This window comes from Pinus tabuliformis, chromosome X, assembly GCF_031772625.1.
Source record: "Pinus tabuliformis cultivar Carrire ecotype Pingquan chromosome X, CPIR1, whole genome shotgun sequence".
In the NCBI taxonomy this organism is placed as follows: Eukaryota; Viridiplantae; Streptophyta; class Pinopsida; order Pinales; family Pinaceae; genus Pinus; species Pinus tabuliformis.
Window position 1 is genome coordinate 783,838,056 of NC_142308.1, and position 23,149 is coordinate 783,861,204.

The 23,149-nt window shown below is 34.8% G+C and overlaps 1 protein-coding gene across 2 annotated transcripts in view; it reads right to left on the minus strand.

The window, feature by feature from the left end:
* Nucleotides 1-3,095: 3,095 nt before the first annotated feature.
* Nucleotides 3,096-23,149, minus strand: part of LOC149142188 (phospholipase D beta 2-like) — a 39,482-nt gene continuing 19,428 nt past the window's right edge. The window contains exons 2-5 of one of the 2 annotated variants that reach the window (XM_089448586.1): nucleotides 21,385-21,447; nucleotides 21,123-21,230; nucleotides 20,585-20,758; nucleotides 3,096-3,530 (exon numbers count right to left, since the gene is read on the minus strand). In XM_089448586.1, the coding sequence (XP_089304712.1) occupies nucleotides 3,441-3,530; nucleotides 20,585-20,758; nucleotides 21,123-21,230; nucleotides 21,385-21,447 (435 nt within the window). In that variant the 3' untranslated portion in view covers nucleotides 3,096-3,440. The remainder of the gene's footprint in view (nucleotides 3,531-20,584; nucleotides 20,759-21,122; nucleotides 21,231-21,384; nucleotides 21,448-23,149) is intronic. The other variant, XM_089448587.1, reaches the window with a different exon arrangement.

The window sequence follows — 23,149 nt, forward strand, 5'->3', positions numbered from 1 at the left end:
CTTAAAGGGAAGGCTCTAGAATTGAGTGCGTGGAGGCCTTGGAATATTCTGCAGTTGAGTGTGCAGACCACCTGTAGTTGGGTGCATAGGTCAAAGAAGTTGTATGTACTAAAAGATCTATCTTAATAAACAAGAAGAATTTTTGGCGAAGTCTTGTGTATACGTATTCATAATTTGTGTTCATATGTATTGGTATGCATTTGTTTTGTTTATTTATGCGAAAGAATGCATGTTATATTGTTCTCTGATATGTTTATGTAATAAGTGAAAATATGTGAAGTAAAGCATTAGCGTGAAGTCTTTTATGTATGAGAAGTTGTAGATCAATATAAGATATAAGAAACATACGGGTGCCACAACGCAATATCCCTCTGACTACGGAAACCTAGTTCTGCAACCTACCATAACTGCTTCGAGTGAGATTGTGATCTGCTTGTAGGTCACTTCAACAGAGGGCCAGTGGTTGAGGGTTTTGTTGGTGTGCAATACACTTTGAACCTGGGTCCAAGCCCCCTTAAGCCAACAAGATGGATGCCAAATAATATAATGATCTGATTCGGATTAGACATGAACATCAAATGAAATTTGAAAAATAATAGCTCTTGAGCTCAAGCTTAAGGCTTTGAAATTCATCTTCAGTTAATGTTACAAAAAAAATGGGAATTGCTTGAAATGATTTTCTCTTCTAAAGAATTAGCCATAATAATACAATTAGAACAATTGCCAGCATAAAATTGTGAATAAGAGAGAGACTCAAGGCTATGATGAGGAATGAAAACTTGAAGATTGTCATAATCATAAACATGAATGGAAAAGTCATTATGATTAAATGGAATTTCAAAATGAAACTTTGCATTAATAATATCAGATTAAGGAGAATCCTAATTTTGAAATATATATGTTATCAAGAGTGAGAGGAATTGATAAGGTCTTAAATGATTAACTATCCTCTAAATCTAAATCATCATAAATAACTTGGCCGATTTCATGAGTTTTCCCTTCCTTTGCATAATATGTATTAGAGAAAGAAGAATAATTGAGCACATTTGCAACATTGTTGAAAGCATGATCATTGGATGACTCTTTTCCCTCATAAAAACTAATTGGAAATTCATTTATGTCAACTGATTTTTTTTCTAGATTAACATTAATGTAAAGAAGTAATGAATTTTTATCAACAAAAATATAAGGGTAAAGAGAGAAATGGGAATTTGAAGAAATGAACCTGAAGATTTCTTTGTTTCCAAACTCTTGTGCATTTTTTCCAATGATAATTTCAGATTTATGATCATTCATGTGGCTAATCATACTTTCCTAAAGATTGATGTCTGGTTTCCTTACATTTTGTGGCTAATAGACATAGGAGAATTACATAGGAGAATTCCAAAATTTTAGTGGCAAAATGCACTTTATTGGAATCTTCAATGTTTGCTTGTGCTTGATGATTAGTTTACTGATTTTCTGATTTGATCTCAAGCTAGTTTTCAATCTCATTGACAGTTGATTCTTCATGTTTGTTGTTGATATCTTCTTGATGCTAATTGTCAAATTCTTCCAAGCTTTGTAGTTGTTGACTAGTATCTTGAAGAAGAGCATCATGGTCACATCAACATTTTAGGAAGTACAAACCAATTGTAAAATCTTATGATACATGGGTGATGTGATTTCATCATGATTTGCATGAGAATCCTCCATAGGTGAACTTTCAATCATGTTAATATATCTTGAAGATGACTCATCAAAGCTTGGAATTGTTTCATATGGATTGTGAATACAAGGAAGAGAAACTAGATTTCTAAACCAGTTTGTTAACTAAAATTCAGGAGGCAAATCTTCAGATTGAAATTGAAAACAAATCGATTTGAATCTAATGATAAAATCATATGAAGGCTGACCTTCAAAACAACAAAGTTCCTCAACTTGATCACATACATTTTCATAGTCATAATCCTTAATAACAAGCAAGAAAATTTTTACAAACCCATCCCAAGTGCGAATGGAGGAAAATGGTAATGATTTACACTAGTCTTTAGCCAATCCTGTCAAAGTGAGAGTGAACATATTGCATATAACACCTTCCTCAATATCAAAATTATTACAGTTTAAAATGAATTGAAGAACATGATCAAAAGCAGAGGCATTCTTCTTACCATTAAGATTCATCTTTGACAAGAGTTTTACTACCTGAATTGGAGTGGAGGCAAGTGGACGTCCTTTGAAGCAACTCCAAAGAGGTCGTTTTAAAGGAGCCATTGTAATGAGATAGAACTTCTAGAACAAAAAATCTTTAAAGAAACAATTTATTGGCCCTCCACCTAGTGCCAAAAATGTTGATGGCCAAAAATGACATCATCAACATTTGGGAAGACCATCCGGCTAGAGCCCCAAATCAGACTTATCTATTCAAATGATGCCTCTGATTGTTTTTATTGGGTATAATTAGCTCCTCTCTCTCCCTGCTGACTTTTGGTATTTCTATTACTTATCAACAAAAATATAGAAATCAGATTTATCCTCTTGCAGAGCTCTTGCAAGAGAGAAAACCCTTAAGTTGACTTAAGGGCTCAACTAAGCCACACCTTAGGTTTTCCCCTATGTAAGAGGACTTCTACAATGAAAATAATTAATTTAACTCTAAATTTTATCTAAATGTAGTGTGAAAAGTAAAGGAAACTAACCTAACTTGATATTTAAGAGATATATTCCAAATATCAAGTGCAAGACTTTAAAGATATTGGGGATTTAACATGTTTTTAATAATGAATTCACAACTTTTGAATAAGTTATAATAGTTGATATTATGGGTTCCATGCATGCTTTGTTTGGAGATTAAAACAATAAATGATTAGCCACCAAAACTAGGAAATAGTTCACTTATTTATAATGGAAATTAAATTGAATTATGATAGATAATTTGTAAGTAAATAGTTACTCAGAAATTTGATTTAAGTTCTTGAGAAAATAAAATTAATAACAAATCTATGAAATTAACAGATTAGGTAGTTGGTTTGAAAGATAATCGTTCTCACATAAGACAAGAGTGCACAATATGAAAGAATTCACGCAGATCTCTTATCAAAAGATGAAATTTGTATTACAAATAAAAGTATTTAAATACAAATTGATAGAACATGGTCTCTTTATTCTCCATAGATTTCCAACAATCTCCTCAATATATTTAAGCTCTGCCACTAAAGGGAGAAAGTTGCAAGAGTGCAGCCTCAACCTTCGATACAAAGTCTAGATTTTGAAAAAGAAATTTCTCAATAACCCAAATCTGAGTTTTCCTTCCTATCTACAACTCAAAATCTCATTACAGTATTTCTTAGGGCTCCTAAGTTGTAGGGGAGAGGAACCCTCTTCTCATTCTCCAAAACATTATTTAAAATTTGTAAAAGGAATCCAAAAATGGAGACTTGTTGAAGAAGTTTTGAGTCCATCTATTTTGGAGCTTCAAACCCTTTTCTTCTCTTTGTTGGTGCAAACTCATTTATTTTAAATCTCTTTGTCATATCTCTCGAACAAATTCCCTGCAAAAATACAAGCAAAAAACCAATTAAAATTGTACATCAAAATGAAAATATAAATTTGGGAAAACAAACTCTCCAATTAAAAATTCAATTAAATAAATTAATTAAAAGAAATTTATTATTCCCGTTAATCCCTATCAAGACTTCTAAGGACCAAGAGGGCTGAATTCAAACCAAACTGCAACAGTAAAAGTCTTATCAAATCAAATTCCAAAACTAAATTCAGAAAATTAGTTTCTTTGTTACAAATTTGGAGCTCCAAATTCTGCTAATTTTAAGGTATAATTGATTACCAAATCCAGTCATGCAACCACTCCCAAAATCTTCTTCATGGTTTTAGCTTTCCAATGAGCTATATTGGGCCTCATTTGGCCAAGTAAAACTCAAGATATAAACTTCCAAAGTTGGGTTGTCAAAACTGCGAAAGCGCTGAAAATGCATATCTAGACAAATATTTGAGCATTTTTAATTAAAATTTTAATTCTAAACTATGGTAATAAATTTTAATAATCAAATACTTAAAATTAAATAATTATTAATCACAATTAATTAATATAAATATTAAATTAGTTATATTCAAATTAAATTGAATTAGTATACAAATCAATTCTAAAAAACTAATTAAATTCAAAATATAAATTAATTAGTTTTAAAATGAATTAATTAAATTACGACTTAATTATAAAAATTTAAAATGTAAGATTAGATTATTAAATTAATAATAAATAAATAAAAATATGAAGACGTAGATAGGTGGCTATGGTCATTCCTGAGCCTGAGCCATGAGCATATTAAAGGGAGGTATAAGGTGTATGAAGTGAGAGGAGGGAATTAAAAAGTGATTGATAAGGATGCCAAAAAACAAACGTAAATAAAAATGGGAGGTGGGGAAATTAAGTGAGGGTAGGAGGGGAGACTCCTTTTATATTATCAAAATAATTACAATCATTTTTATTAATGACGTTCGGGAGCCCGAAAGTCCGTAAGGCTTAAGAAATTGGAATTAAATTTTGTTATGGGTTTCGGGTATGTTTAATTATTATTTTTTTATTAATATTTTTATAGATCATAATATGTACATAAATCTCTTGAATCCAGTGGTTTTGTGGGTTAAATGGTTAATAAAATAGTGTTTAAATTAAATATTAATATTTATTATTAAATTAATTAATTAAACAGAATTAATTAAATGAATATTATTAAATTTATAATTAATAAATTTACAAAAATAAAGTATAATATATTTTGTTTATTTTAAGTTTAAATAGTAGAAATTATTGAAATTTTGAATAAGTATCATTTGCAAACTATAAGTCTAAAGCCATTAAAATCAAAGCTATCAGGAAGCTTGCAAGAAACTACATTCAATGTGACAATCAAAACACAAATTTGAAGAAAGTAAAAATCTCACAAAATTAATCAAAAGAAAGCATTTAAGAGATGATATGACCAAAATTCATATAGAGGCTCCCCATTCTTATTATGAAGATAATAAGGTAAAAATGAGGGGTTGTTATTTTACCACAACAATTGGCGACACAGTGAGTGAAACAATTATCTCTGATTAAAAAGATGATGAGCTCAATTTTACCAAAGCTTAAATGATAAATTCTATCAAGTCTTCAAACATTAAGACATTTCTCATGAGTGTCAAATTAATAGGTTAAGGGATATAAGTTCTAAAAGATAAGTACTTGAACTAAAATGAGTCTAAAATTATGAATATGTGTCTCTAGGGAAATATTTAATCAAGTCTTCAAACATTAAGACATTTCTCATGGGTGTCAAATTAATAGGTTAAGCGATATAAGTTCTAAAAGATAAGTACTTGAACTAAAATGAGTCTAAAATTATGAATATGTGTCTCTAGGGAAATATTTAAATTCAAATTTACCTTCAATGAGTGAGAGCAGAGGTACAAATAGGAAGTTTTAAATAAAGTATACACCCATTGATATAGATGATCTCCTTTACCCAACATCGCTTCGCTGCCAATAAGCGTCCATAGCCCCGACGAAGTTGTCTTAGAACCACAGAAGCATAGAACCGTTGCCAACAAGGCTATTAAGTACCCCGACAGATTTACATGTGCTTCCCACGCATGTGTTTTCAACCCTCTTGTGCCACCCTTTTGATAAAATTTATTTAGAGAATTTATTTTTTCAATTGGGTGAAAAGCGCGAGGTGGTATAAGAGATTTTAAATGCAATGGAAATAATACTCATAAAATATTGACTCCCTTCCCTTTCCCTACAACTATCAATCTCAAGGCTTGGTATGTGAAGTAGGGTAAAATGGGAGGGATTTATTGCGTTAGACTCAAGCCAATTATTTCCTTCAAAAGATGAACTCTATCACTTGTAAAAGATGAATTTTCCTCCATGAAAAAAATTAAGGAAAAAGGACTTTAGAATTCAATAATGATACCCCTTTAAGGTAAATGAAAACCTATAAAATTGTTAGAGTAAAAATATCCCATGGATGCTAACCAATGTTGGGTAAGAAAAATTCTTCCATATAAATCTTGGTAATGTCACCATAACCAATCTGAAGCAAAGATGAAATCAACACTTTAAAAATTGCAAACAGAAGAAAGGAGATACGAACTAAAAGAAAAAGTTGAATAAAATGGAAAAATTGAAAGAAAACTCCAACCAGACGATTTATTAATAATATCTCAACAAAGGATAAAACGTAAGTTTTTCTTAAGTTGATATCTTGCTAAGTTGTCTTGCAAACTTGTAATTGATTAGAATTTTATCCAAACAAAACAAAAAAATAACTTTAGATAGCAGTTATGATACAGGGTGAAGCCAAATAAGAAGTTTCTCCACGTGAAAATTTTCTTGTTTCAACACTAAGCCCACATGGAAACATTGATGATTTTCTAATAAAAGTCGGGTTTTTCAAACAAGCAAGACCTTCAGAGACTCCCCAATTTAGTTGATTTCTAATTTGATCAATACCATAACTGTTTTTCCAAAGCTCGAAAGCAAGCAAAGCAAGGAGAGCGAATTCCAAATCTAAACAGAGAGGGGTGCAAAATTTCCAAAGTAATTCTTGAAAACTTGCCAAAACAAATATTTATATCAACAAAAACTAAAAACAAAGCCAAAATAAAAAAGCATAAGAAAATGGTAAAAAAATGAAAATGGGCATACGAAACTTACCTTGAAGAATTTCATTAAAGTTTCCCTGAAAGTTGTCGAATTTCTCCAAAAGGGTAACTTCTACTTTTAATTTAGATTAATAGTATGAAAAAGTTGCATTTTACTGAAGACTTCATTTTCCCAAAATCATCAATTTATTAAATCTAAATTAGAGCGACCATTAAGCTAGAAGATATTGATTCATGTTCAAGGAACTAAAACTAAACAAATCATTAGAAATGAAAATGAAAATGAGCTTCGTTATGAATTGCAGCAACAATTATTCTCTTTTCATTTTCTAATTTTATATCAGCCCCAAATGTTCATAAAATCGCATGAAATCAATCTAAACTCCCAACCCATATAATGTTTCATATAAATACAGCGAGAGGACTTGATTCTTACATGATCTTTGAATTGGAACGTGTTGAAGCCTCGAAAATTGTTGCTTCAACATGGAGGAAAACAACTCGGTCCGGACCTTGGTTGGCAACTCCTTTTCCGTTTGGTGTAGTGGCTCCGACTGAGGATAATGGGACCAGTTTCCCAATCTAATTTATAATAGTCCTTATGGGGTGATGTATGATATTTTGGAGTAATGTTTAAGCTAAAAGTAATCTAATCTAAACTAATAATCACATGCATTTTATCATAATTTAAACACTATCTAATTATGACTATACCTGGGAATAATTTGAAGTATGTGATCTACAATAATGTCCAAAAGAAATTGGTAATAAAGATCATTCAATTGCAATGAGAAATGAAATTGTTTAACAATAATCGTTTCGTATAAAAAGTTAGTCGAAATGATTGTGAAAGATATATCGCATAAGAAATTATCATGTATTCAACATAAAATATAGACTATCATCATACAGAAGTGCAATAATGCTAACCAAGATTCAAACTTTCATACATAAACAACTTGAAGAGAAATTATTGCTTGATACATAAATAAAAAAATTACGAGATAAAAGTACCATTTATAATACGTCCACTCATGTGCTTCAGCAATATTGATTTACTTTCAATCCATTCAACACCATCTAAGAGTACAAAAGTGCAATTTCAGTAAAAGATGCTAGATAAGATAAAAATAAATCTTGTTCCATTAATTTTACCAGAACTTCCTCAAAGGGACAGAAGTGCATGTTTTGAAGATTGTTTCTGATAAAAAATTTGGACCTCTCTCTAAATGCATGAGAGGGGTTTAAATACTAAACTATAAAATTAAAAATAGATTATTACAAAAATAGTTTAGGAGGTTTAAATGACCTTCCTCAAATTATGTAAAATAAAAACAAAAATAGAAATGAGCATGGTAACTAACTGTTCTGCATTTGATCCTTTAGATCGCAAATGTCCGTCATGGGTTTGAGTTGTGTCAGTTGGCCGATTTCAGCTTTCAGCTGCCCAGTGAACATGACATTGGTTAGTGCTGGCACCATTTTCTCCGTAGAAGTGGTTAGGAATCACAGGGTCATCCACTCGCTGTGAGGTTTCACTAAATGTCACCAGTATGCTTCCTAGTTTAACCTAGTTGTTTGCTTAGTTGCTTCTGCCTTTTCTTCCATTGCTTATCTCCACTGTAACTCAAGCTGTTTTACATTAGGAAGAAAAGCCGAAATGGATTCTGCCACAAGGTTTACGCTATGTAACTTTTCATTAATATTTTCGATAACACTGTTTGCTACTGCTACCGCATCTGCTATTGCCTTTTCTGCCTCTCTAAGCCGAGAATCCCAATATGCAAATAAGATTTCTTTGTGTGACTCCTACAGTTTAGGCAAGTCAGATTTTCTCCCATCTTCTAAATTCTGCCAGGTGATGAAGTCGGAGACTTTTTTCAAGACTTCGTCATATTGAATTCTCATTTCCATGATTTGACTTGTCAATTTGTTGCTTGTTTTGCAATAAGAATTCAATTGCGAAATCTTTTGGCATAATAGTTATTTTTGGTACATCAGCTGGGAGTTAAGGCTGAGCGCTTCAGTAATAAATTGATCAATTTTTGGATCATCTTTATGTAGATAAGTTATTCGTTTTATTCGCGCTTCCTTTTTTGCTAAGCTGGCTTGATGTTTTATTTGCATATGCTTGAACTCCTGTTGAAGCTTAGCTAATTGTGTCTCTGCTTGCTGGTCATATTTTGCTTGTTGTAGTTGTTGTTCAAGCGACAAAATTTTATCTTCTTTTTCCTTAAGAAACATTTGCACATGTGTTTCTTTTTCGATGGTCGTTGTAGCATAGGGTCCTGCAAACTGTGACAGTTTAGTAAGGTCAACGGACAGATCGATGGGTGAGTCTTTCCAGACAACATCCATCGGTTCATTATCAGGGGTAGTAACAACTGTAGAATCCAACTTCCTTTTATTCCTTTGTCTTTTAACAACTGCTTTGTGTTGTGGGCTATAAAACACATCTAGAGGGGGAATCTCCTCAATTCTCAAAACAATTTCAGAAGTGGGAGTAATAGGGATGTGCTCTACCTCTTGAGTATTTACAGTTTCCTTTGTTGTAATTTCTTGAGTTGTTTTTTGTTGTGCAATTTGTAACTGTGACGTTTGTTCTTCTGTATGGAGTCTTTTATTAAATTTATCCCATTCTTCTTCTAAATCAATCACCAGGGGTTTTATCAGTTGTCTTTTCTGTAGATTGGGTTGTATCTTTTTCCGGCTCCCTTGTTATAGACATTTTTGTGCCTTACAGCTATAAGCATGAAATGTCCATAATCCAAGGGATCCAAAGTCCCTAAAGATGTTGTTACTACTCCTAAAGGAACAAGGTCAACCAATGACAGCTTCTCCCAGAAGTTCTCCACCAAAAACCACTCAGAAACAGTCAATTCAGGATCAATTCAAGTGCTCCACTAGCTGCCTGCGTTGCAAAGCACCCCAGTACACTGTCTAGGTGCGTTGCAACGCACTTGAATGCACTACCCAGGTGCGTTGAGTGGGAAAGGACAAGTGGCAGAGTCATTCAACGAGGTGGAAAGACCATGGAAGCTTCCAGAATCTTCTCCAATGACACTTGCCTCACTGAATTCGACCAAGTGATGAGTAAGAGGCTCTCAGTCTCCAAGTGGAAGCAAGAACTGACAGAGAGAAGCCACAAGTCAAAACATAAGCTGACTCATCTTCTCTGCTTACATCTATATATGGATCCCTCATCCCAGAGATCCAGGGGGTGGAATTTTGTACTTTGGAGAGAATTGCTATTGGTTTGAGATTGAGATTAGTACATTGGGTGATTTATGCTTTGTTGGAGGAGAGGAAGGGATTCCTTTGCTAGGAGGTAGATGCTGGATCGGAACTCACTTGGTTGTATCTCCTCTTGGACTTTCTTATTCTATCAATAAACTATTTGAGTTTCTCCTACATGATGTGTATCAATGATGTTTTGTTATATTTGCATGTTTAGCTTAATCTGATCTTGAGCTTTGTATGAATGTATATCTATATCTTCGTGTAGTTTCTCTCTCTTGTGATCTTGCAGGAATTCGGTGAAGCTGGGCCGGTAAGAGAGCAGGGAGCTGGGAGCTATTGAAGAGAGGAGCAATTGGATCAATAAACTAGCAAAAGACACAGGTTAGTTACATCCTTCCTCCTCATTTACATTTCATAAAGAAGAATACTCAATTAGTTTTCCTTGTTTGTTGCTAAGGCACTATCACACCTTAGAGTGGGATAGGGGCGTTCTGAATAGATACTTTTCCCAACAACATCCCTGCTTCTGCTTTTCCCATGTTGTGATGACTTCTCTGACTCCCTGATAGATTTCTCTTGGGATTCTACACTAGAATTGGTTTTAGAATTTTCTTTAGAATCTCATTCTAGACTTACACTGGGAGTACGCTCCCTTATTGGTTGAATCAATAATTGGTCCAATGGAAACTTCGTTAGCCTCATTTCTCTATACTCGTAAAAGGTTTCAAGATCTTCATGGTCAAAAAATAATTGTGCCATATGCTTCACCTCTGTGAAGGTGTTCTTCTACAAAAAGATGTCATCAAATGCATCTTCCTCATTACTGAATACTTTTATTTTTACCATGGTGGTAAAGTCTTTGACAGTCTAAATGGGTCATATTGCCTTCCAGGGAATTTAGGTAATTAAAGAGATAACATAATCTCTACTTCTTAAATGCATGCCCCAGGTCGTGCAATGAAAATGCTCCACACTGTAAAGGGAATGTAGGCCAAATGGCCCTTTTTTGCTTCCTTTAATGTTTTGCTCATCCCTCCCTCACTAGTTGTTTAATAGGCTATCTCTCTAGCCATCAGTTTGTCCAGAACATAGTATGGGAGGACATGGGGGTAGGTAATGCTGCCAAATACCTTGATATATGTAAATGTTTCCTCCCCAAACCATCTGGCCACTGGGAGGATATCTACCTCGGCTTCTTTGGAAAACTTGGGGGCATCTCGGTTATAAAGCCATTTGTGGATAGGGAGCATAACTCCATGACAAATTTTGTAAAAAAGTGGTTGAAAGTGAGATTCTCACATGTATTTATGGTATATGTGAATGGGCAGTGGATTTTGGATAGTACACTTCCATCCCATGACAGGAAATTTTGAATCGAAACAAATTGCATCCATTACATAGGCGCTCATAAAAAATGGAGGGTAAACCCTCGAAGCAACACTTGTTTTCCTTCTATACTCCATTATTGTTGTTGATAAATTATCAGACAAAATTTGTGCCCAATTCATTATAGTTGCATTTATGGCTGCATCTATTAATGGCAGCCATTCTGGGGAGAATTTAGTACTATCGGGTTTGCCAAATAGTCTACATAGCATGGCCACTGCAAAACTATGAGGGGGACAAATAGACGCAGTAGAGTACATACCATTCTTGTCTTTCTTGATTTTTCCCTCATTCTTTAACCAGGTCCAGGTTCAGCCTACTGGGTCCTCGTTCTCTTTCGCAAACTTTTCGATGAATTGCTAGTTGTATATGACTTGTGGCTCTGGTAGGTGGTACATAAACTGCAAGTTGTCTGGCGTAAAAGATCCCATAACCTCTTGGCTTCTTGCCTTGAATTCTCTGTCTGAAATGTCGGTTTCATCAATAACCCATTTAACCATGTCTGCATAAGGGATTATCTTTGGACGCATAGCTATGCGATGCAAAAATGAGCATGTTGTCTCAAACATGGAGGCATTTGAGGAATCATGTTCATCAATTGTAACCTTCGTTTCCAGAATCCTTGGTTGTTCTTCCTCTAGTTTATTATACATGGCCTCCCATCTAGAGGTTCCTCCTTCTCTGCTACATGTAGTATCTGTAAATAGAGGAGTAATTTCTGACTTCTTAGAGACGACTGCCTTGCCTTTCTTCACCATTGCTCCCAAAGATTTGGTCTGTGGATTTTCCCTGAAAGTGAAGAAAAAAAGCTATCGGGTACACAAAGATTATAATGAACGTGAAATTAAATAATGTGGATAACTTGTAAAGGTGATAAAATGAGTTTTATTCGAACACATGTAAGAAGATGTCATGTCACCTTTAATAGATTTTCACAGATAAATGCAATTAACTCTTACTAAATGCCCACTAATGCTTCATTATCCCTTAGCTTTAATGCTCATAAATGTTTGCATCATAAGTCGAGAAGAAAGCTTCTAGGGTCGCAAGCCTTTGAATTGTGATAATGTTGATTTTGTGATTTGCGAAGCAATATCATAGATCGCAATATCACATTGTGCCTTTTTTATTTTCTTACCTTCCCTTACGTTTTTGCGAGATGCGAGATGCGAGCCGCTCGTTTATTGCCTCAAAACATAGCTACTTGTCAGGTTTTTCCTATGTAAAGACCTTTTTAATAAGCGGCGGACCTAAACATTTGTTCGTGATGTATTGAAGGAGTGGGTTTGGGTCTTGATCGCATTTCGCAATATCGACTGATGGTAAGTTTGCGGTACTCTTTTAAATGCTCGAAATGCGATGCAATAAAGGTTACGATGCCATTGCAATTTCACATTTCACTTGTTTTGAGATAACCTTTTAAGGCGGGCTCTTCATAAATAGCGATATGCGATGCGAGACTTGTTTTTGAAGAGAAAAGCTTTAGGACCTAGTTTATGTCAAAAATATGATAGTTTCGAGGTATAAAGTGTAGAGTCCTCTATTAATCGTTTTTCACTAGATTTGGTGGGTTAGCAAGGTTTTTCATGATGCTTAGTCATGCGATATGTGGGAAGGAAAGCATTTAGTAGTTCTTTTGAAAAAAGGGGTTTGATTGATATCTTGCTTTATTCCAAAATTAAATAAGAAAAATGCATAAATGTTAAGTTTATTTTTGGAGGGATTTTTAAAGGATCCCCATTTATTAATGTAATATTAACCACTGCTATTAATAAATAGGGGGTTGTTGAATAGCACAACAATTGGCGATTCACTTGGAGGAACCAGTTATCTCTGAGAGTTTTTTGAAATTTCTAAAAACTTCCAAAATAATGATAATTTTGAAAATAAAAATTACATGGAATATAAGGTAAGTAATACTGCTCATTAATAATAAAACAACATATACTTAACTATCATTCTTTTGATTATTCTTTTCTCATAAGAAAGTTACTTTGTCTACATCAGTCATTACTTGGTTTTACAGATAAAAACAAGGAGGCTCTTCTCAGATCAGTTTTTGGTATACTTAGTTGTCATAGGTAGAGCCTTTATTGCTAGCATGCATCCATAGCCTCAACAGGGTTACCTTTTAACCAAAAATGATTCGGTATCCCACCTAAGTCAGAATGCAATTTTAAAGATAAGCTCATTTGTATACTTATTGCTTTCTTTATTTTCTGAACTAATTCATTATTCTTTTAAATTTTCATCTTTTATTTCTTAAAGGACAATGTCTTGGTTTGGTGACCAAAATTGACAATTCCATTCACTTGATTTGTAACTTAACTGAACAAGCTGGCTCTTGATGAGACCCCTTGTTTTTTTATTAATATAATCTCAAGCCATTACCATGTTTTGATATGAAATATTGGTAATGTCAGTTAATTATAATCTTATGATCATGGTAAGTCGGCTCTTGATGAGACCTCTTACCATTTAATTTTAAGTATATTTTAGCATTACACTCTAAAAATGAAAACGTATTAGGTTGGGAGAACCATTGGCTCCTTAAGAGCTTCTGGATGACAATTGTAGAGTTTTAAAGATGCTTTTCTATAGAGAGACTTTGCTTTGTTATGGATACTTTTCTTGACTGATGTAAAGGAAATATTTCTTTCTAAAGCTAAGTTTCATCAAAGATCAGATAATTTTGGCAGAGAACAGGAAGTTTTGAAGCAATAGAACTTAACTATATATTTCAGATGTGAATATTACTTTCATAACAATCTTTACTTACACAAGCAAAAAGTCAAAATTAAAAAGAGAATATCATTTGTAAAGCCAAAAGTAAATGTTTTCCAACTTGTATTTTCTTTCTAAAAAATATAAACTAAAGGCAATAATATACAGTGAATAGAAGAGATAATATTCTATGGAAAGTATTTCTTTAAAATCTACCCATCAGCAGGTTGAGATTCTCTCTTACCTGATAAATCTTGTAATAGAAAACTTGATGGGCCTATTTGTTCCACAATCTGAAATGGGCCAAGCCACATTTGTTGGAACTTGGTATGCTTACCTTTCTCTTCATGGGATTTATCCCATTTCAATACTAGGTCTCCAAGTTGAAAAGATTTTGAACTTACATAATTTGAATCAAAAGAAGCTTTGACTAACTGTTGATGATGTGCATATGTGGTCCTGGCCTTTTCTTTTTCCTCTTCAAGCTTAAGGATTTGTAACTGTCTAACTTGCATAGATGAGGAAGGAGTTTCTTCAATGAATTGAACTAAGGCTAAAGAGGGAATAGCTACATTTGTAGGTAAGACATCTTCTTTCTCATAGACCAAATTAAAAGGAGAAGTGCCAATGGAGGCTTTCTGAGTTATTCGATTTTCCCATAGTGCAAACATCAAAAACTTATGCCAGTTCTTCTGGCTTTGGTCAATAGTTCATTTAATAATCCTAATGAGATTCTTGTTTGTGGGTTCAGCTAACCCATTTCCTTGTGGACAATAATTAGCAGACACTACAAGAAAAAATGAGATTGGTGAGGGGCGAAAAATGTCACCATAAGCTCATTGGTGATGGTCAAAAGAGCATTTGTCACCAAAAATTGAACGTCACCAAAGGTGGCATCGCCAAAAGTATAGGTGTTGTAGTGACATACAAATTCCGTCACCAATAATTATTTATAATGACAGATAGTGACCGTCACCATTTCATATGAGCAATGGTGACATACCATAGCCTCCATCACAAAAAATTGAACGTCACCAAAAGTGGCGTCGCCAAAAGTATAGGTGTTGTAGTGACATTCAAAGTTCGTCACCAATAATTATTTATAATGATGGATAGCAACCGTCACCATTGCATATGAGTAATGGTGATGGACCATAGCCTCAGTCACCAAAAATTGAATGTCACCAAAGGTGGCGTTGCCAAAAGTATAAGTGTTATGGCGACATTCAAGATCTATCGCGAATATTGATTATAATGACGGATAGTGACCATCATCGTTTCATATGAACAACAATGATTTATTGTGATGGATATTTAATGGCCGTAACTATTGATGCATATATATGGTGACGTTCATTACCGTCACCAAAAGCCACATTACCAGAAGTATAGGTGTTGTGGTGACATTCAAGGTTCGTCACAAATAATGACTATAATGATGGACAACGACCGTCACCATTTCATATCAACAACAATGATTGATGGTTACGGACCTTTGAGGGTCGTCACTATTAATGCGTATATATGGTGGCATTCGTTGACCGTCACCATTTTATATTTTTGGTGAGGGTCGAAAAATGTCACTAAAGTTCAATGGTGATGGTCAAAAGAGCCTCTGTCACCAAAAATTGATCATCGTCATTCCATATGGATGTCAAGGCACGATGGAATTGAACCACCAACCTCCTACTTGTAAAGCAGGTGCTCTTTCATTGAGCTAGAACCCTTTAAAGAATTATACTTTTAAAAATTAGACCTTGAAACTTCATAAATTGTAAATTCTATAACTTTCAATAAATTAAAGTCTCAACAATATTTTACTAAACAAGCAAAGAAGCATTGAAGTTGCAGGTCCCTACCTAATGGTTATTGAAGTTATGAAAAGTGGGTGGAGGAAAAAATAGTTATATAATAGAATCAATATGTTCAGTTGAATACTCAATTAGAAGTGAAACTCTAAAGACATTTATAACCTATAAATGACCTACAACTAGCAAATGCACCAAATATTGCCAAGGAAATGTCATAAGTGGATAACATATGGAAGAAGAGGAGGCAAGGACTTGGAACCCTTGTACATCTTGCCATGCCTTAGCACTTGGCACATCTTAGCTTGTAGTGGCATGTCCAAATAACTATTCTAATTTGACATTCATAATGCAAAATTTAGAGTATATTAAAGCGCACTCAGGCTCACCAAACCTTTCTGGTAGTGAAACATCAACATGTTTGACCTACAAAATCAAGAGCATATAGATTCTATTAATGTCTAAAATGGAGCCCCAAAAAGTCCTTGTTCATTGTAAGGGAGGTTATTCTTTAATGCAATTCATACATTGTACAAGTAGAAAAATAGCACAATATAGAAGCAATGAAGCAAAAGGATGAAGCCTAACTAATAAGTGCATTATGATGTTATGGTAGGAGGAGGTTGCATGGAAAATTCACTCAACTAAAAGATTGGAACAAAGAAAGACATGAGCTGATTTGGATCCATAATCTCTAAATAAAATTCCAACTAAACTAGATAGGTTCACAACTTCCCATATAAGTTTAGCTTCCATCTTTATGCAACATCAATTTCAATAACAACGGGAATGACCTCTAGTAAGTGTGCTTCAATTTATGTAGGTTGGGTTGTGGTCTAGCAGAAGCTTGATGTGAGTCTACCCTAACTAACTCGAGTTCGATTCTCAGTGTATGCATGGTTGGGCATCCCCAAAGTGACACGCCAATAATTTTGCACCCACTCAGGCCAAAATTTGCATAGTTCTTTCAAAAAAATAAAAGAGGAGGGGATGCTTCAATATGTATTCAGGTTGGGAGGGAAGGAGTGCCTTGGAAAGAAGTTGATGTAGAAAAAAAAAATAAACAATACCAACACATGATATAAACATGGTACAAAACCTTAAGCCAATCACCTGGCTATGTGGATGGTTGTTATAGACATTTTTGGGCCCTACAACCCCAAGCATGAAATGTCCATAAATCAAGGGCTCCTAAGTCCCTAAAAGTGTTGTTCTAACCCCTAAAAGAACAAGGTCAACAGATTACAGCTTCTCCCAGAAGTTCTCCATGAAAAACTGCTCAGAATTGGTCAAAATAGGATCATTTCAGCTGCTCCACTGGCTAAGTGCGTTGCATCTCACCTAAATACACTGTGTGGGTGCGTTGCATTTCAAAAATCCCTTCTGTGGGGTGCGATGGGCAAGAAATGACAAATGTCAGTGTCATTCCGCAAGGTGGAGAGGCAATGGAAGCTTCCAGAAACTTCTCCTGTGACACTTGCCTCACTCAATTCGACCAAGGATGAGTAAGAGACCATCAATCTCCAAGTGGAAGCAAGAACTATCAGAGGGAAGGCACTAATCAAATCATGAGTTGACTCATCTCCATTACAGACATCTATATATGGATCCCTCATCCCAGAGATCCAGAGGCTGGAATTTTGCATATTGTAAGGAATTGTTGTTGGTTTCTTGAGACAAACATCAGATTGTTGGGTGATCTAAGCTTTGTTTGAGGTGAAGAGGGGCTTCTTTGCTAGGAGGTTGATGCTGGGTCAGAACAATTGGTTATAACTCCTCTTGGCTCTTTTTTTGTTTATCAATGAAAGCTATTCAAGTTTTCCTCCATGCTCTTGTGTCATTAATGCTTGCTACATTTGTATGGTCAATTTACATATGATCCTAGATTGTTTATGATTATAGATCCATGTCTTTGTATAGTGCTATGCTTCTGTGATCTTACAGGTACTTTGTGAAGCTCAGCGTGCAAGGGAGCAGGTAGCTGAAGACTATCAAAGAAGAGAGGAATCAAATCAGGAGATTAGCACAAGACAGAGGTTGGTCTTTCTGTCCCTCTCTATCTATAATTCATAAAGGAAAAATGAAAGTAGCTTTTCTCTGTTTGTTTCTAAGGCAGCTGTCACACCTTAGTGGGATAGAGCAGTTCTATATAGGCACTTTTCCCTGTAACAAAATGGCGATTCCACTGGGGAAAATTGAGAAGAAAACTTGAAGAAACTTTGTTGGTAGCAAGTCGCTCTTGAACATGACACTTCCACTCCGTGTCCGAGTCGGGTTGGGTTGTTTCATTCACCGGTCACATCACCATGGTCCCATCATACCATCTACATTTGGGGTTAATGCTACCAATCCATCACATCAGTGTCGCCGATATGTTCAAGAGAAGTCATTCAGAGAATTCACCTGTGTCTCACCCACTACCATACATTTATACTCCATTCTTTCATGACCGCCACCCTAAACCTTATATCACCAGATCGTTTTCACCTCCATTAAAATAATTTGCTCCGTTCTGTGTCATTGATGTGGGATTCATTAAGGCCCTCCTATGACGGATCACTTCTTGTCGACATCAGCTCATTATCCAAGAAGTTGATCTAGGAACACCCCATTCAGTACTTTGAAGCTTGCATGCCTCAATGGCAAGTTTCTCACTTCCGGCGACAGGTTTACATCAATGGCCTTCGACAGAAAGATTTTACGTGGTGTTCGACGCCAAGTCCTTTATTCACACCACGTGAATTGTACTGCAGTACCTTGAGGGTCATTATCATTATCGGTGATTCCTCTCGCGCATGTTAACAACTTACATCATTGGTTGGTAATCAGGCGATGTCTTTCCATTTTCGACTCCAGAACAACTTTCACATGGATCGACTTGTACTTCGAGTGAAGATCGAATGAGATTGAAGACCCCGGATCTAGTTTCATCCATCCGGGCTGCGATATATATTAAGGGAAATAAAAACATCAAATGTACATCATTGCTGCACAGATAATCATCCAATCAAAATGATGATGGCTCTATCAAAATCATCAGTCTACACTCAAACAATTGTCTGTCCTATGTACATGAAAATGAATTTATAAAGCTGAGCATGGGAATGCCCACCTCATCTAGATCATGAAAATATTATGAAGATAATGTATTGTATTCTATCTTATTACAGGTCTCCTCCCAGCATTGAAAGAACTTCGGATCCTCATAATAAAGCATTTCACCCGACATCAAAAGATTAACGACCTCATGCTTTAGGGGGCAACTGTTATAGACATTTTTGGGCCCTACAACCCCAAGCATGAAATGTCCATAAATCAAGGGCTCCTAAGTCCCTAAAAGTGTTGTTCTAACCCCTAAAAGAACAAGGTCAACAGATTACAGCTTCTCCCAGAAGTTCTCCATGAAAAACTGCTCAGAATTGGTCAAAACAGGATCATTTCAGCTGCTCCACTAGCTAAGTGCGTTGCATCTCACCTAAATACACTGTGTGGGTGCGTTGCACTTCAAAAATCCCTTCTGTGGGGTGCGATGGGCGAGAAATGACAAATGGCAGTGTCATTCCGCAAGGTGGAGAGGCAATGGAAGCTTCCAGAAACTTCTCCTGTGACACTTGCCTCACTGAATTCGACCAAGGATGAGTAAGAGACCATCAATCTCCAAGTGGAAGCAAGAACTATCAGAGGGAAGAAACTAATCAAATCATGAGCTGACTCATCTCCATTACAGACATCTATATATGGATCCCTCATCCCAGAGATCCAGAGGCTGGAATTTGGCATATTGTAAGGAATTGCTATTGGTTTCTTGAGACAAACATCAGATTGTTGGGTGATCTAAGCTTTGTTTGAGATGAAGAGGGGCTTCTTTGCTAGGAGGTTGATGCTGGGTCAGAACAACTGGTTGTAACTCCTCTTGGCTCTTTTTTTGTTTATCAATGAAAGTTATTCAAGTTTTCCTCCATGCTCTTGTGTCATTAATGCTTGCTACATTTGTATGGTCAATTTATATCTGATCCTAGATTGTTTATGATTATAGATCCATGTCTTTGTATAGTGCTATGCTTCTGTGATCTTACAGGTACTTTGTGAAGCTGGGCGTGCAAGGGAGCAGGTAGCTGAAGACTATCAAAGAAGAGAGGAATCAAATCAGGAGATTAGCGCAAGACAGAGGTTGGTCTTTCTGTCCTTCTCTATCTATAATTCATAAAGGAAAAACGAAAGTAGCTTTTCTCTGTTTGTTTCTAAGGCAGCTGTCACACCTTAGTGGGACAGAGCAATTCTATATAGACACTTTTCCCTGTAACAATGGTATCGCTTTTTAGACCATGTACATTGTGGTTGATATGCATCCATAGCAATCTTAGTATCTCTTGAACCATCCATTGAGCATTGGTTAATATTTGATGACCCTAGAATGATGTACTCATCATCTACAATCATACCCTTTGAATGGACGTAAATCATGAAATGATGATTTTTCAAAGCCCAAGCCCATCACATAAAGAATGTCAGTAAAATTAGGACCTAACATCTAAAAGGACAATGATATCAGTTTCACAATAACAGTAAAGATTCATCACTTTTGAACTGAAAATTTTTGAAGCGAGCCCAACACTTGAAATTGACTAGACTAAATGTTATTCTGTAAATTACAAGAGAAATCCATTTTCTACTAAAGGTATCTAACACAAAATATGCTATAAGGAAAAGTAGTAATTGAGGACAGCATAGATCATTTTATGTAGAGCGGTTGAGAAAAAAAAATGTGGATAAATTACATGAGGTTTATTTTCTAGAACTGCACTTGCAGAAGCTGCTTCATTATCATCCCTTACTTCATGATTCCCGAGACAAAAGAAGTTCAAATAATCCTGAGGATGATATGTATTTTCCATACCCGCTTCTTCCAATGCCTTAAAAATAGTCGGATACATCATATGCATAGTCTGTCCCTGCAATGCCAAATAAAAGCTTAAGATACAAAATTACTGAGTTCTTAAAGCATAAACTTTTTATCACTATAATTTGTAGGTCTAATATAAATGTATATTTATTGAAAAACCCAACAAATTAGTTCAACCAAATATCTCTAATTTTTCTGGGCATTTGGATAGTTTTGTTCCAACACGTGATCGGTTCAAATACACCTGGGTAAGTGCACTAGTCTACATTGATGAGTTTACTAGGGATGCCATCCATGAATATGAAGAAGTATTTTTTCAGATTTTCCCACGAGGTTTCAAAATTTATGGATTACATATCATATTAAATGGAAGACAAAAAATAATGGATGAAAACACAGATTGACTTGAGTACCTCACTTCCATCAAAATTATCCTCTGATTTTAAGGTTTCCAACCTATCTTTTGGATGGTGGAACTTGCATTTTGAACCAAATTTGCAAATGCCAGTTTTCATATAGTACTGAGTTCAATAGTATAAAAATCAACAACACAACAAAGGCTAAATTAAACAACATCAAAAGAAATCAAACATTACAAACAAAATCTAAATTACAATAATATCATAAGGATGTGTGATACGACAATAAAAAAAACAAAATCTTTGTTTAACTTACAGGACACTCAGGCTTGCCTGGCCTCTCTGATGGGGACTCACTTCTTGTGGCAATAGATGGCACCTGGAGCCACACAAAATATGTAAAATTATTGGTCCCATTAAAATTAATCATGTATTATAAAATGGAATAGCCTTGTTGTCAACCCTACAAGATTGGATATACTGAATCAAAAGTTATAGCCACCTGAAAATTTACTCTACCATTCTTTAGATTGAAATTTACAATAAACATGTATATACCCAATAGGAAGTTCATCTAATAACACTACGGGCAGTAGTTCAATATAGTGGCTAGAAAAAACAATCAAAGCTACAAATCTGTAGGTGGGAAATAATAGAGACAACAAGACAACAATAACTGTAAGGCTATTATTCTTCCTACAATCTGAATGTCAAGGGTGAAAAACCAATTGTGTAAGGATGGTAAGAGCCATACCATATGAGAGAATTACAATTAAGCCCATGATTGGGAATTTTATTTGTTAAAGGAATAAATGTTTCATAGAAACAAATTACTCCCTAATACAACTGAAATGTGCTATCTAAAGCATAAGTTTAGACACACTATTTAGGTGAAGATAATCCTAATACGTTGATATAAAAATTTAATAACATATTAACACTTGCATGTGGTAATCAATTTCCACAACATAGCCCACATTGTCCACTAATAACAGATCACATTAATAAGTTTCCCAGACTAGAAGAAAGATGTCTATCTACTTCACAAACACAGATGTGTAATCAAGTGTGCTTATCTTTATTATCTGCATTTTAATGCTAATCAGATTGGCACACACACAAACAGTAACAAGTACTACAATAGAATTTCGAACATATAATTGTTGTGATAGCCAAGGATCTGTCAATTTTGTCAATTTAATTTAGTCCAGGTGAAACAAATTACTCCATAATACAACTAGGATGTGTTATCTAAGCATAAAATCAGACATGCTATTTAGGGGAAAACAATCCTGATGCCTTGATATAAAAAATTTAACACATACTAACACTTGCATGGAATAAAAATTGCCACATAGCCCACAGTCCACTTATAACATATCACATTAATAAGTTCGCCAGACTGGAAGACAGATGTCTATTTATTTCACAAAAGCATATACACGTAATCAAGTGTTATTATTCTTATTATCTGCATTTTTAGGCTAATTGCATTGGCACACACAAACAATAACAAATACTACAAACAGTGATCTGCCTATATACAGTGGACTCTTGCTAAATTGATTTCTGTGCTTCTAATTTGGATTTTTCATGTAGATAGTAAGATAGCAAGTCATTCTTGCAAGCTTAAAATTATGAAGTCATCAACCTGTATCATAGTCTCATTGTACTATATATAAAGTACTGATGGATAAATGCTAGAATGGGAATTTCACATGGGGTGCTACTATCTCATCCATATTACACAGTCTCAATGTATACAAGCCACCTGTCGTTATATATGAATTGTTGATGGACGGATGTTGTTCATTTTTTAATGCTATATCTGAAACTTCCATTAAGGGTTGTGTGCAATTATTGTACCAGTTGCATAACAGTTCACTATGATTTGGATGCACATCTTCCTAGGTTTTCCTTGTATAGTGACTATTGTTCAATGGGTGATGCTATGATTAAATGCAGAGCATAAGTGAATGCCTTTTTGTACTGATTAATTTCCTCTAGTGTCACTTTGGTGACGAGATTTGTTGTGCATGGAACGCATTATAGTATGCCATAATTGTATGAATGTTATATAT